Consider the following 16,714-nt stretch of genomic DNA (forward strand, 5'->3'; position numbering starts at 1 on the left):
TCAAACCAGAAAACCTCTCAAATTGGACATATTCCCTCAACAATATTAAAAGATGGGCCGATGGTTCCCGAACGTAGAGCAGCATATCATCCGCATAAAGCGAGACAGTGAGCAGGCGCTGTCGAAAACGCAGAGCCGCGGCGGAATGTTTTTGACGAAGTTTGCACGCCAGGGGTTCAATCACCAAAGAAAAGAGTATGGGCGACAGAAGGCATCCCCGACGCGTACCTCTTTCTATAGATAATAAGGAAGAGACCCTGCCATTAACGTATTGTGGCGACCGGCCTGTTATAAAAAAATCTGGATCCACTGCACAAAGAAGGGAGGGAAACCCATTCTGTTGAGAACCGTAAACATGTAGCACCCTTGGATAGATTCAAACGCCTTTGCAGGGTCGAAGCACTTGAACGGCTTGAAAATCAGAGTCAAAGTAATGCAATATAGAGAATAGCGTGCGGAGGTTTTGCGTGGTGGATCTCTACATCACAAAGCCAGACTGATCCGGTAAGACCAGCAAGGGCACCAAGGGTTGGAGTCTAGTGGCAATCCTTTTAGCCAACATTTTAGTATCAATATTGATGATGGAGAGTGGCCTGTACGACCCACACTGGTTAGGGGGCTTGTCAGGCTTCAGAAGGGTGACCAGTAAGGCCCTGAAGCGACGGGGGCAAGATCCCGCTATCATGGGCCTCCACATGGACCTCTAGCAACCGTGGGGCTAACACTGTAGCAAACGCCTTGTAAAATTCACTGGGAAGCCAGTCTGGTCCAGCGGCTTTACTTGTAGGTAGAGCCATTATAGCCTCCCGCACGTTCTCCTTGCCAAACGGTTGCACCAAATATCCACGGTGTGTCTGGGACCGCCAGCCCAGCGCCACATTGTCTAGATAGTAATTCGTCTCCGCAGTTGAAGGGGAGTCTCTGGCAGCATAAAGACCCTTATAAAATGTCAGCACTATATCGCCAAGCTCTTCAATCGAGTGATGGGATTCGCCTGCGTCATCAATGAGTTCATTTATTTGCTCCTGGCTTCGGGGTTCGCTCAGCTTCTGGGCGAGAGAGCGGCTAGGCCGCCCACCCTCGCCATAATATCGTGCTATCAGACGCCCAGAGTATCTCCTGGTCTACAGTGTTGTTATGTTCAGCAACGAGTTCACGTATCTGAGCTAGCTTATCCGCAGTTGGATCTTCATCAAAGGCTCCCTCCAGGACAGTGATATCTTCCGCCAGCTTCCGTACCCGGCGCCGAAGATCCCGTAGCACCCTCGCCTGCACGCCTATGCATGTACCACTAATGGTAACTTTGAAGGCCTCCCAGAGGACCCCCGCACTATCCACTGTGCCCTCATTCTCCTTAAAATAATTCTCGATCGCCTCCTCAAAAGTTTCTTTGAACACTGGGTCCTTAAGCTCCGATAGCTGAAGCCGCCAGGCAAACTGTGGCGTCACATATTCCGGCAAAGTCAACTCCATAAGTACTGGGGCATGATCGGAAAGTGTTGTGGCCCTATGGGCAACACTCTTAACCCAATGGCCAACTGCACCAGAAATCAACCAGTACGGTAATCAATACGGGACAATGAGCCGAGCCCAGTGGAAACACACGTACTCTCACATGCTTCTGGATGGCGCAACCGCCAGTTGTCCTGTACATGCCCAGCATCAATAAGACCCCACAACACTTCTGATGCACTTTTTTGCCGAGTCTCACCCGAACCATGCCGATCCTTAACCGCATCCACATACAGATTAAAATCCCCACCCCAAATAATTTCAGCAGGCGGGAGCAGCAGAATCCTACGCCACACATACGAAAAGAATGCTGGGTCATCCACATTCGGCCCATAGATGTTCACCAAAAGCACACTCTCTCCACCCAGCCGACAATGCAATATCACAATCCTACCATTATCATCCGTGCCCACCTTAAGTACTATGAAGGGAACACCTTTCTTCACCAAAGTGAGCACCCCTGTAGTACGAGGAGTACGAGGAAGACACGCACACTGGCCCAGCGTGCCTCAACATTTCCTGCAGGAGAGCGACATTCACTCCCATACGGTCCAAGCCTGCAAACACCATCCTAATCTTCAGTGGAGAATTTAATCCGCAGACATTCCAAGTAGCAAATTTAATGGAACTACCCATTACCGGGTGGCAGGGAAATGAAGCAGCAAACATTGTATTCATAGCATGGAGACCATAAGCTGCAGCAAATGTTGCACAACATAACTGTATGCCTGGCAGAGAACAAAGAACTCCCATACAACCCCAGTCCCGCCCCGGCCCACCCACCACCCACTTCAGCCCCCCAACTCTGCCAAAGCCATCCCAGAACCCAACCTAACCACCCCCCTCATTACAACAGAGTAAAATTTGGGGTACACCCATATATAGGGGGCACTGAAGCGCAGTTCTCCCGCATAGCAGGAGTTGACCAAGCGGGCAATGTATAAACATCCCAGCTCCACCTGACAAATCCTGTGTACTCTAGCATGGTAGAGGGAGCCATCAGAAACTAGATCATAGGTAAGGTCGCTGGCCTCGGGGACAATGAAAAAGTTGTATAGCTTGTGAGCAAAAATTAAACTGAAACCTCCCATATTCAGCCAACACCCCAATAATCAGAGGAAGGTCAGAGAGTTAAGGCGCACACCTAATTGCAGGGCAACAGACAAGCAATACCTCCCCAGCGTTCCCCCGCCCATAGAGGCCTGCTGCATAGCAACATCATTATTAGGAAGGTGTGATCCTAAACAAATCCCAATAACATGAAGAGTCATACAAATACAAGCTGATTAACTCAAGTGGAGTCACAATAATCCCCCAATACAAAACCTTCAATACTCAGCATCCTCCTGACCTTCCCTCTCGGGTGCCTCAGAGTCTTGCTTCCTACGTTTCAGTTTTTTTGCATAATCCATTGCAGCCTTTGGGGAAGAGAATATTTTATTGTCAGCTACTGCACAGATGCGAAGGTGGGCCAGATATAGCATAGCATATGGGACCGACTCCGTGCGCAGAAACTGCTTTACCGCGCCAAACTCCCTCCTTGCGACCTGGACGGCGACCGTAAAATCTGGGAAAAAAGCAAGTGAGTTCCCTTGGTGCTCAATCTTCCCCTTCTCCCGTGGCAGGCGTAGAATGGTGTCCCTGTCCCTGTAGTTGAAATTCCGAGCTATGATGGGACGGGGAGGGGGCCCCAGGGACAGGGCGAGCAGCCAGCTATCGGTGGGCACGTTCCACTCTGAACATGTTAGACAACTGTTCCGTACCAAAGATGTCCGTGATAAGGCGCTCCATATAGGTTTCCATTCTTCTCACATTCGAGGACTCCGGCAGTCCCGTAATGCGGATGTTGTTGCGTCGGGACCGCGCTTCCAAATACTCGTTTTTCGCCTGTATGAGAGAGAGGACCTTTTCCATATTCAGCGCTTTATCCGTGACCGTGAACAGACAATTCTCCGTAGCCGAGACCCTCTGCTCCACTTCCTCCATGTGCGCGCTTTGTTTTTCTAACTGCGAGGACATGTGCTCAAGTCTGTATTTTACAGCCGCCATACCCCCCTCTATCGATTTGCAGGGTCTGCTACATTCCCGCCAATGTGGCCTCCAGCGTGGGGTGCCCATCAGCCTCTGCATCCTCCTCCGAGTTTTGGGGGGGGTAGGGGGTGGTATGGGGGGGGGGGTCCCCACTGACCGCCAGCCCACAATACTCCGGCCTTCCCTCCGGTGTTCTCCACTGCCCCGCACCAGACCCAGCGAGCCGGGCAAAGCCCCGTCCCTGGCCCGATCCTGCCTCCACAGCCCGGGTAGTTAGGCATGCCAGCCCACTCACCGCATCTGGCGCTAATGGGGGCCGTTATTCGGGAAATCCGGGACCGATCCTCCGCCACCTCTGGTCCCCTCCGGCCGCTGCAAGTCTCGTCTACAGCTCAGTCGCCTCAGCTCACAGGCCTCCCCGCCATCCGCCTCTGGAGCAGGGATACCCCAATCACGTCTCCTGCGGAGGCCGCTATGTGTCAGCAAAAATCACTGCTGGCTCAGCACTCTCAAACAGTAATCGCGCTGACAGGGCGCAGGTTGCCTCACAGCGCAGCAGTCTGCAGGAGTTCATCGGCCGCCATTTGCAGGCCCCGCGCGAGGATGACCAGACGTCTCAATTCAGTGTAAAGGGCAGGGCAGAGGCGCTTCTAATTAGTACAGCTGATTCAAGAGCCGAACAGTATCGCACAACAGGTGTTCCAAAAACCTCAGGGGCCCAGGATGCAGCAGATATTTTACGGATATTTACTCGGTCATGCAAAGCCTCACAGCAGTGCGGCCATCTTGCCGTACGCCCTCTAGCGCCCCCGGGCATTGCCCATCTTGTGCCCCTAAAAAAGAATACATTTTGTTTTGGAAAAAAAAAGTTTCAAAAGCTGTATAAGTCCTCTAAAATAGTCAATATACTGCTAGACCCACTGAACACATCAAAAGCCATGGTGCTCAGTGAGAGCAGGAGAGAAAAAATAAAACCATACAATGTTTTCGAATTCCAATTTGAATTGTTTTGGAAAAAGGCTGAAGTGTTCCCTTCACACGGAGAGCCAAATGTTTGTGTCCTGTGTGGGAGATGCAACATCACTGTCTCTCGCATTCGCAGATGACTGACCCTACAACACCTTGTATCAGGTCAATGGAGCAAAGGTGATCATCTTCACTTCACACAGCAGCCGTTGATGAAACACTCAGTACCTGTGTGCTTGTTGTAGAGCCAGTTTCATTCCAACAGGAGCTGAAGCTATCCGTGGAGGCTCTAAGAATGCCTTCATCAACATGGGACTACGCTGAGGACACTAATACGTGGGCCTTTAGGGATCCTGTCGTACATCAATGTTTGGTGATGCAACCAATGGTTTTGTTAGACATATGTCCAACACACATTCGTATCCACAGAATAGGCAGCGTAGCATAGGAAAGATGCAGTAGACCCAGACTGATCTGGACGTTAGGAACCAATGCTCGCTTAGCTCCCAAAGCTAAGATGCGCCCAGATGGAGTACCATGCGTTCACAGCAACGTCACACAAGGAGTGCTTTTTCCATCTCTGGTGGAACTGGGCTGTCCATTGCACAGTAGAATTAAAACCAGAATACCCATTACAAGTAGAAGGACCAGCGCAAGGCCTCCAAAAACGCTTCCCAATACGGAGTGTATAAATGCTGGAATAACTCCGAAGATTGTCTATAAGGTGCTCAGTAGTCTGGAACCTATGCTCTTGAATAGGTGTATGATCCTACTTCTATCAGACATTTTAAAGATACGATGTACCATTTCTCTGAAATGGAGCCGTAAATTATTTCGGACTAACCCCTGTATCTCAGCCGAAGACCTTACAACCTAGAGCTCAAACATGTCTCAGGCTGAGGTTAAGGCTACATCTTTGTGTAACAGCATAGCTTTCAGTCTGCTCAGATAATCAAACTGTATGAAGGAAACATCCAATGAAGGCCATTGTGTTGCCTCCTATACTGTGTGGGTCGGTGGAAACAATACTTACATACACTGGTACTTATTGTGACCAGATATGCGATGCCTGGTACCATCCCACAACAACCTTGATCATTCAAAATCAAATAGCTCTCATTCAAATAGTGTAATAATTCACGAGTCCAGAAGTCTCAATGTAGCGAGTGGGCATTCCCATATACACCCCTAATGCTACTTTGCAGTCCTATGGTTTTCTGACATTAGTTTGATGTCTCCTACTGGCCTTCTTAATGGGTAGCATTGCATATTGTGATGAAGATCTACAGACTTCCCAGAACCGTTCAGTTAGACTTGGAATGCTACAGTCTTTCAAAGCTGCTACAACTCAGTTGGTGTTTACTGATAATTGACTAGCAATGTAGGAAGGTTGTAGTCGGCTTAAATAGAGACCTTGCACACAATGGTTTCTCGACTCCCATGTGTATCCCAAGAAATACAGCTCCTTTTCTGGACAGCTACCGCTAGATTCAGCAGTAGCATGCGATAATACGCACAGGATCATGTGTACCCACACTCATGCAGCTTGCCACATAGACCTTTGTCTACACAATCAAATTGACCTCCCATCGCAAAATGCAAATGAGAACTGTTGCTTTAAAGTGACATTAGGGCTTGATCCTGAAAGCTTACCTCGGGTGCAGTTTAGCTGCTTCAGCATAGGTAAGTGAGAAGAGAAACTTGATGAATAACACAGGGTAGTCTTGAGTGAATTTTGATTTGTAGGTTTTAGATTCAAGAGTCGAGTACTACCTGTAGCATACAATCAGATATTGTTCATAATTGTGCATTTTCACGCAGCTCCAATTTTTGTTCCTTACACAATCTTCCTGTCTCAACAGCTCAGTCCTGATGTCAAATCTTTTTTCATGGATGTCAACTTGCTATGCAAGAAATACTCAAAAGAATTTGCACAGGTAAGTGACATAAATTATGATTCACATTATTTAGTTGGGGATTTTGTCCAATTTCTAAAAATAGGTCCTTTACTTATTTTGAATGTCCTTGGGCTACTGTAAATAACATTTTGAATTTCAGTTTGACCAGTGCACGGACCAAAGGTTTTAGTTCAAGTAAGGAACAAAGGTTTGATGTACTAACAGACAGGGCGGCACACATTGTAAACAAACTTTTAGTGCCGTGCCTGTCAGTTTGCAATACGACCTATGTGCTAGTAGGCTACGTTACAAAATACTCATTGGCTAAGTGTCAGAAAAATGACCTGCCTAATGATCGCAGGGGCAGCTGCTACGAAAACAGTGATGGTGACCTAAAAAGAATAGCAGACCTCCATCCTTGTGTTCACATTCCCAAAGTGGAATACTTTTTTTAAGCAGCTCATGATCCTCCAAGGAACAGGCACTACTTTGAAAAACGTATTAAAAAGTATTTCCCCCTTGAATAGGATTTATGGGGAGGAGGCTGCGGTTACCTTAGAACAGGGGGCTCCAATTCTTTGTGTAATAAGAGCTACTTATGTTCAATGAAATCATTGTGAGCTACTATTATTTTCAGAGTTGTAATAGTGACCATATCACACAAGATTACGTTAGCGGCTGCTGTATTTATTACTAGCAGTGATCACCTCAATGCATCAGACAGGCTGTCAGGATTAATGTAATAAAGACTTTACCGATGTGAAATGTTTCTAACAACGGAATATAAAACATCCATGGCTGCAATGCCCCAGCATAAGAGTAAGTATATTCGTAATTAGTCTCTCCTCATGATTTATTTTATCACCTAAAGAACAGCTTTAAATATATCTAGAAAATTCAGCGATTTTTCTCGAAACATCAGTTTGAGTTAAGAAAATACACACATTTTGGCTTTAAAGCACAGTTTTGGCACACATGCAAAATTTCAACCAAGTAAAAGCTTCAAATTTAGTAGCTGGAGAGCTACCAGTAGCTCACAAGCTACTCGTTGGACAAGCCTGCCTTAGATTCATGCTGGGTGCCAAATTCTGAAAGTACAGGATGCCTCCAGATGACCACCTTTATATAGCATAGACTCTGTATTGCTATGCCTACAAAGGTTCAGAATGGACAAATAAGCCAGGGATTCGTGCTGCAGGAAGAGAGATCTGGAATGATAAGCATACCATGATCAGCGAAACAAGCTCCTAAAATTACACGGCAATTTGTTAGAGAACATCCACCGCTAACATAAATGTAAAGTTAAACACATCTTTGGAATTACACTTTAGGGACTCTTAGACAAGTAGATAGTGCTATAAAGAAATTAAACAACATATTTCCCAGTTCTTAAAAGGTGGTCTATCAACATACAAAGACCTACGCCAGGCAGCTGACTGCCTGCAGAAAGTACTATATATACATTTGAAGGACAACCCCATATCTTCAGTTATTACCAAGAACCTAAAGAAGGAACCAATCTGTTCTGGCGAAGCCGCCCTGTTGCTGCTGAGATTCGGTTACTTCACAGGATCTAAGATTTTCAGAGAATGACAGGTCTTTCATCCAGAAACTAGCGCTGGGTAGAATGTTTCGTTCCGCCCCTGTAATTTGAGTAATTTTGGCTTCTTGTCTTTACTCTTTAAGACCGAGTTTCGGCCAAATTCTGCCATTCCCTGGATGGGAGATTTTTTTTTCCCACGAGGCTCCAGAGTATATGAGCATAACCTTTTTAAAGTTCTTGGGGTGACTGAATTTAAAAAGAAAAAAAATCAGCCCTTATGGGGACGTCCCTGTTCATTGCTTTAAAGAGGAGAGCTGTCCAAAAATAGAGATCTAAAAGTCTTAAACTTAAACACCTGTGTAATTAAGGAGAAAATCCGAACTAGCAATACTATGGTGTTCCTTCCCCCAGGCTATTCTTACCCCCTTAGCAGACCAAATAAAACTGCTCATTTCTCCTTGAAGTTTCTTAAAAACCTCCACCTTAAACCTCAGTGGTATTGTGTCAAAAATAAATGTACATTTCTGGAGTATGGACATTTTAGGTAAATTCGATCTTCCTTGAAAGTAAGGCAGAAGGCTACTTCAGACCTTAAATTTAGTTTCTATCGCTGCCTTGTTAAAATTAGTTTGAGGCAGTTTATCATGGTCTTGCACCACCTGAATTCCTAAATATCTCATCTCCTGTTTCACTAGTGGGCTAAAATACTGAGTATTCCACTCGATAATTTCAGTTTTTTGTTGATTTAACAGGGTATCCTGAGACCGTCCCAAATTCTTCTTAGGCATATAAGGCCACTTTTTTCTCCCAACCTTTACATTTAAATGGGATAATGTTTGGCTTTGCTCTATTTTCATTTGCCACGGGTTCAATATACAGGTTAAAATGCAAGGGTGACAAAGGGCAACCGCTATGTTTCCCTTTTCTAATAGCTATTTGCTTTGTATCGTTTCCATTTACTAAAATCTTGGTAGTAGGGTTTTTATAAATAGATGTCACCGCTCTAGATAAGATCGCCCCAAAATTGTGTGGTTTAATAGCCCATTGTAAAAAAGGCCATCTAACCCTATTGAATGCCTTGGCCACGTAAAAAGTAAGAATTTTTTCAATTATGGCCATATCTTTTGCTCCAATCAACTCATGCAAAAGATCGTGTAGCTGTCTACCTCTATTATAACCCTTTTTATCTTCATATATTAATCAGCTGGTGACCTTCTCCCCATACGATTCGTTATTATCTTCCTATATATTTTATCTTCACAATTTAAAAGAGAAATCCACCTGTACGATTCACATAATTTGGGATCCTTTTTGGGTTTTAAAATTATATTACTCGTGGCCTCCTTCCAAGATAGCGAGAGTTCTTTATCTTCTAAAAAGGCTCCATTTATTACCTCGCTATACAGGGGCCAGTTCTTCTTTCAAAGTCCTATATAGTTTATTTGGGAGGTTATCAGGGCCGGCAGCCTTCCCTTTCTTCAGTTTACTGATTGTCTTACACACGTCTTCTGCACTGATCTCAGAACAGAGGTATTGTTTTGAAGCTACTTTTATGTCTGGCCAGTTTATTTCTCCAAAATATTGTTGAATCTGTTCCACGGTTGCTAATCTATCGTCAGTGCACACATTAAAAAAAAGAAAATATACAAAGGCCTGTTCCATATGTAAATCCTCCTTAAACAATTAACCAGTTTCTGGATCTCAAATTTTTATGATGTTATTTTTTAGCGAGTTCTGCTTTGGTTTTCCAGGCCAGCAGTTTACTGCATTCCTCCCCATACTCATAGTACAATAACTTACTGTCTTCCCATTGTTTTCAATTTCATCCTCCATGGCTCAGCTCAGAACATTTTACTCTTAGTGACAACATTTTGGTATCGCCATAGACTGCTTCATCCATCTTTTGCAGACAGCACTACTTGCAGTACTACAGTATGTGCTTTCAGTCAGCTTGTTGCTCACAAATGGATTGCTTTCTTGTCTTTTCCTGTTTCCTGCTCCTCATTTAGTACTTTTCCTCTTTGTTCTTTCACTTCCTTTTGATTGGATCAAGTGTATCCTTCCACTTTTTGACTGGATCTTATATCCTTCCACTTTTTGACTGGATCAAGTATTTCCTTCCACTACTAATGTTTGGGAACTACGTGTCCACAGTAAAAGTCCACAGTGGCACAGGTACTTATCGGAGCATTGAGCTCAATAGGTAACTGATGTTGCGAATCTGGGGACAGTTAGGTAGGTATAGGCACATAGTAAGTGTTATCCATAAAAGCAATTTTGCAATCTTTAAACAAGGACTGAAATGGAAAAAGGAATAACAAACGCTATATAACCCTAGTTAAAGAAGGAACCTTATCTATTTGTTTGAATAATCAAAATCATCCTTTTAGGATTCTCTTTATAGTAGAATCATGCGAAAACTTGTGACTCGTATCTTGTATATAGAGAAAATGGATGCAAATAAACACTTTCTTTAGATAACTTTTTATATTTAGGTTTCAGATTTTCAAGAAAGTCACAGAAGACGCTGCTTAGCATTCTACAAAGAAAAGGTAGAGTCCTGTTTTATTTGCATAGTTTATTTCTTTATATTTTTCAGACCCCTGAAATATTAGTGATATGTGATGAAAGAAGGAGCTGCACAATTTTGTTCGGCATAGATTATCAATATTTTGTTGTGTACAATTAAATCATTTTGTAAATGCTATATAATGGTTTAGTATGTTTCATAATGTAAAATGTTTTTACCTTCAGGTTTGATGGAAGGCTAATAAGACATCTAGCTGCATATTCCTTACCTTTGAACTTCTAGGCGTCCGGCTGGAACCGGAAGATTTTCTCAGCAGTACCCCTGCGCGCCAGTAGGTGGCGTTGATTGACTTTGCGTGCCATCATCAGCGTCGTGTTTATCGCCGTGACGTCTGCGTCGTCAATATAACCGCCACTCCGGCGCGCTGATGTCCGTTCTTTTTTTCTGCGCCAACGCAGATCCGTTGAATAGAGCTACCCTCGTAAATTTTTGACAGGCTTGTTCAACTTTTTTATTGACTCCTTTTGGTGTGTAGGAGGTACAGTAAAAAGATCTCAGGGTTCAAACCGGTTGCCTCGCCCGTCTAGTCATGAGGCAGAGGAACCTCTGCGTTCAAGGCCCTGCTCTGTGCAGCGAGTGCGTGGGTCGGCTCCAATATTCCATCCCTGTCCGGGTCTGGGAGCGACCCTGCCCAGCTTAAGAAGTTTTATGATGCCATGTGAATCATATTTGGGCGTCCTGACCCTGCCAGCGTGCCTTCGAGCCCTGCAGGCTCAGATGATGGATGAGTCTGCGTGGGCTTCGTGTCTTTGGCTCCGGCCCAGGTGCCACAGCCTCCAACTGAATCCGTTCCCGGGTCCGGACCAGCACCGGTCACATCTCCTCGGCGGCCTTCCCTGGCGCCACGTCCACAGCAGAGTTCATCTGCGTCGCCGGCACCCACCGGCAGCACCTCCCCAATCCTCATTACAGATGACACAGAGCCGGTTGGGTGTCCTCTGAGACCGGCGCAGACGGAGCCGTATGGCTCCATGCCGTTTAATGTTCCTTAGTCTGAATGGTTAGGGATGGATAAGGAGGTTTTGGAGGGGGAGCGAATGCCTTAGAAATCCTGCAACCACAAGACATGGACTGGTATGAGAAACTGGGTGATTCCAGTGGTCTGGACACCTCCCCAGATTCTGGCATGCTGTCTCTACCTAACCTGGCTACAGAGGAGGGAGCATCGTTTGCTATGGTGGTGAGCAAGGCTGCGAAGGTCTTGGATCTGCAGCTCCCAACGGTGGCAGTCAAGACTAACGTATTGACAGAGGTCCTGCAACCTGGTGTCTCCAGCTCGGAACCCCTGCTGCCTTTCAATGAGGCCTTAATGGACAGCCTTTCTGGGCACCTGGTCCAAACCAAGCACAGGGGCTCCTGTGAATAGGACGATTGCCCGCTGCCATTGCCCTGCACCGGCCAACCAGTTTTCCTCACCGTCTACCCCACCCCATATAGCTTGATGGTCCAAACGTCTACTTCCCGTGGCCCGTTCCCTTCCACTTACCCAGATAGGGAATCCAAGAGAGTGGAAAGCTTTGGAAAGAAAAATGTTTCTTCCGCCAGTCTGGTATTGCGGTCGGTGAACACCGAATGCCTTTTGGGCCATTATTCCCATTCGATACGGGACATGGTTTTGCAGGTGCTGCCCAAGGTCTCGGAGGAGGACATTGTCCTGCTCTCCCAAGCTATCTCAAACCGGAAAGATGCAGCAAAGTTCGCCATCAGATGTGGCTTGGACACAACAGACTCGCTGGGCAGAGTGATTTCCACAACGCCTCGCCTAGCTGAGGACATCTGTTTTTTCGGGGAGCTAATCTTATGGGCATGCCCTTTGATGACTCCTGTCTCTTCGAAGATAAAGCAGATGCCAACCTTGAGTGTTTCAAGAACTTGGGGGCTACGGCCAAGCCTTTGGGCCTCACCACAATTCCCGGCCCATATATGCTTTTTGCTCGTTTCGTGGCTACGGAAGGCGCTACCAACTGCACCAACCCTATTCCAGCCAGAGGGCCCCGCAAGCATCTGCAACACAGTGGATACCGTTCACATTGATCCAGTTTGTCGGGAGGCCAGAAGCCAAGCTGCGTACCCCTCCTCCACCGCAAAAACGTCCTGGTCTGATTCCCTAGGATCATTTAGGTCCAGTCGGTGGCAGCATACGCCATCATCTCCACTGCTGGCGAACATCACATCGGACTGGTGGTTATTGCAAATAGTCCGAAGGTGATACTCTTCCATCTATGCCTCCAGTGTACGATCGGCTGAGGGAGGATCACCTTGCTCTGGTCCGTCAAGACTCTGTTGAACAAGGGAGCTATAGAGAGGGTTCCTGGACCAGAAATAGGCTGTGGCTGTTATTCCTGCTATTTTCTGGTCCCAAAGAAGGATAGAGGCCTTCGTCCTATCCTTGACCTCAGAGCCCCCAACTACTTCCTCAAAAAGGAGAATCTCAAGATGCTCAGGTCCTATCTGCCCTTGACCCAGGAGACTGGATGGTAGCGCTGGGCTTGCAGGTTGCCTACTTTCATATCCCAGTCCTGCCTGCCCATTGTGGCTACCTGCGGTTTATGGTGAGCCACGAGCACTTTGTTTGCCATTCTCCCTTTCGGCCTCACCAGCGCCCCTCGGGTGTTCACAAAGGTAATGGCAGTGGTCGCAGCTCTTCTGTAAAGATCAGGGGTTTCAGTCTTCCCCTATCTCGATGACTGGTTGTTGAAGGCGGGCTCAGTCTCCAACCTCCACACTATGGCCAGCCTCCTGCATTCGCTGAGGTTCACTATAAACATGACGAAGTCACACCTGACTCACTCTCAGATGCTCCCTTTCATTGGGCAGTTCTGGACACAATGCAGCTTTGTGTGTATCCTCATGAACTGTGAGTCCAGGATATTCAATCTATGATGCAGATATTTCAGCCTCTATCCTGTATTTCGGTGAGAAAGACTCTGAGGCCGTTGGGCCTCATGGCTTCTTGCATCCTGCTAGTGAACCATGCACGGTGGCACATGCGGGCTCTGCAGTGGGACCTGAAGTTCCAATGGGCACAGCATTGAGGAAATCTCACTGACATGGTTTAGATCTCGTAGGGCTCCTCGAGAGACCTGCAGTGTTAAATAACAAACCGCAACTGGAGACAGACCCTTCTCCCTTCCCAACCTAGATCCCGCATTAATGATGGATGCGTCTCTTCTGGGATAAGGTGGCCAACTGGGGGAGGTGGAAATCAGAGGACTTTGGCAGAAGCCAGGCTCTATATCAACCTGTTGGAGCTTTGGGCGATCAAGTTGGCACTGAAAGGCTCTTTTCCGTCCATAAAGGGAGCGCTAGTTTAGGTGTTCATGGACAAAAATACCGCCATGTGGTACTGCACCAAACATGGTGGAGTGGGTTTGTGGACTCTTTGTCAAGAGGCCCTATGTCTCTGGACGTTGCTGGAACCCCTGGGCATTTCCCTGGTGGTTTTTCAACATCTTGCTGGTTCTCTGAAAGTCGGAACTGACAAGCTCAGCCAAACGTGCCTTGCGGATCACGAGTGGCGTCTCCATCCGGAGGTGGCACAAGGTCTCTTTCAGCGGTGGGGAGAGCCTTGATTAGATCTGTTCACCTACGAAGAAAATGTCAGCAGTTTTGCGCGTTGGAGTTTCCAAGGCGGCTCTCGCTCTGCAACGCTTTTTGTCGGGAGTGGAGCTCAGACCTCCTGTACGCATTTCCGCCATTTTTGCTTTTCTTCTTTTTGAAGGGGTTAACCCACTTGTTTCCCCCTTCTCCTTTTCTTATGCTCAATGGGATCTTAATTAGGTCCTTAACTTATTGATATGCTCACCATTTGAGCAGATGCACAACTGTCCTCTACCCGTGCTCACCATCAAAACAGCTTTTTTGGTGGCAATTACCTCGCCAGGAGGGTGAGCGAATTACAAGTACTGTCATCCAAGCCTCCTTACCTGACAGTCTTTCCGGACATAGTTGTACTAAGAACTAGGCGATATTTTTTGCCGAAGGTTGTAACTCCCTTCAATTTGAGACAGTCCTTTACTCTAACCCCATTCCTTGCACCCTTCCAAAGAAGAGGAGCGTCTCCACCATCTAGACACTAAAAGAGTCTTATCATTCTACCTTGATTGCATAAGAGTTCCGGGTGGATGACCAACTCTTTATAGGGTACGTGGGAGCATCAAAGGGGTGCGCTGTCCAAAAAGGGCCATATCATGATGGGTTGTCCTCTGCATCAAAATATGTTATGCCTTGGCAAAGAAGCAGCCTCCAGAAGGCTTTAGGGCCCATTCCACCAGGTTGAAAGCAGCCACCACTGCCCTACAGCCTGGGGTTCCTATTTCTGATATTTACCTAGTGGTCACGTGGGAGTCTCTGCACATGGTTACCAGACACTGTTGCCTGAATTCTCAGGTTCACAGAGAGGGCTTGTTTGGCCGCTCTGTCTTGCAGGATTTCCTGGTTTAAAGCTTTTCCGCAGTCTCTCCTCCAGGAGAAGGTATTGCTTGGGTATCTGCTCAAAGGTAAAGAATCTGCGGCTAGATGTGTATCAGATGAACAAGTTACCTAACTGTCGGTAATGCTTTATCTGGTAGATACATGATCTAACCGCAGATTCCTTACCGACTCACCCATCCTCCCCGCGGAATTGTCTTTTAGTGTCAGGGCTGCTTCCCTTTCAGGACCCTACTTATATTTTAACACACCATGGTCAGATACTTCATGGATCAGTGCTCTTATGTGGAAAATCGTGAAAAGTACTGATGTCAGCTCTCCGAAGTAGTGGTTGTATTGACGGTACGGACGTCACGACGATGATTAACACGATGCTGATGACGTCACGCAGAGTTGACCGACGCCACCTACCGGCGCACATGTGTATTGCTAAAAAAAATCTTCTAGATCCAGCCTGACTCCTGGAAGTTCAAAGGTATGGAGTCTGCGGCTAGATCTTGTCTCTACCAGATAAGGCATCACCGAAGGTAAGTAACTTCTGTAGTAGGGGATCTCTGTGTATAGTCATAATCTAGTGAATAGTCCCGCCCATGTGCGTGGACCCCGGCAATCAAAAAATAATCTCTTAAATTGTCGAAATAATGCAGAAACTGCAAAGACACTTAAGAGAGAATTTAAAGACAAATAATACAGCCTATATCCACAGGCTACACTGTCCAGTACTTCAACTAGAAATTCCACCAAAAAACACCACACACAACACAGCCTGCCAGTTTCTACCATCGAGAAACTTGCCTCCCCCAGTCAAAGACTCTGGAATGAGAGAGAGGAAGGCAGGGACAGACAAGCCCCATAGGCTGCCATTATGTGGCTTAAATAGGATACTGTGCCTTTAAGAGAACTTTCCAGAACTTCTCCCAGTATCCCAGAATGCATAGCTGGTCCCTCTACTTTCAGTTCTTTTTTCCGGCTCCTGCTTACAGGACCCTGGCATTGAGCTCTCCCTTTTTCAAGGGTTTATTGAATATTTTTCGACACTTTTGCCTTCAAATAGTGTTGCAGTTCACTTCCTGGTGTTCTCTTCCCTGTTTTTGTGCTGTTTTAGGCATTTTAGGGCTCTAAAATGCCTGGCCTGTTCGTTCAGTGCCAGCATGTGGGAGGAAGAAGGCCACGAGTGATCCCCATGATGTCTGCATCGTGTGCCTCCCTGAGGATCATGTCCCTGAGGATTGTACCATCTGCCAGCAGTTTTCGGCTCAGCTTATGAGGGACAGGATGAAGATCAGGCTTTCTGGCCTTGAGGAGAGGCGTCTGCAGACTACAGGTGGGTCTGGGCAGGCTGGGAAGGCTCCCTCTGCCCCTGCCGAGGCCTCTGGGGGGCTCCCCGGAGGCAGGAAGTCCGGCAAACGGTCCCGGTCTCCGTCGATTGCTTCGACAACGACGTCGAGAGGGATGACGGCGGCGTGCTCCCCTTCACCCCGGGGCTCCGGGTCGAGACGGCGTGACAACTCGACGTCGAAGGGGAAGTCGCCGTCGAAGCCACCGCCGACGTCACAGTCTTCGTCGACGTCGAGGTCTTCCTACCGACGCCGGAGACGTACTGACAAGCATCGACGCTCGCCGTCGAAGAGGCATCGACGCTCACCGTCGAGGCGACAACGTCGATCGCCGTCAAGGCGACACCGTCGATCGGCGTCGAGGCACAGGTCGACGTCGAGGAGCCCCTCGACGTCGAGGGCATCA

The 16,714-nt window shown here is 47.1% G+C and overlaps 1 protein-coding gene across 1 annotated transcript in view; it reads left to right on the plus strand.

The window, feature by feature from the left end:
• Positions 1-16,714, plus strand: part of RNF212 (ring finger protein 212) — a 472,806-nt gene that overhangs the window by 140,243 nt on the left and 315,849 nt on the right. The window contains exons 3-4 of the mRNA XM_086964465.1: positions 6,372-6,446; positions 10,446-10,502. Of these exons, the coding sequence (XP_086820591.1) occupies positions 6,372-6,446; positions 10,446-10,502 (132 nt within the window). The remainder of the gene's footprint in view (positions 1-6,371; positions 6,447-10,445; positions 10,503-16,714) is intronic.

Source organism: Lissotriton vulgaris, chromosome 3_2 (assembly GCF_964263255.1).
Source record: "Lissotriton vulgaris chromosome 3_2, aLisVul1.2, whole genome shotgun sequence".
In the NCBI taxonomy this organism is placed as follows: Eukaryota; Metazoa; Chordata; class Amphibia; order Caudata; family Salamandridae; genus Lissotriton; species Lissotriton vulgaris.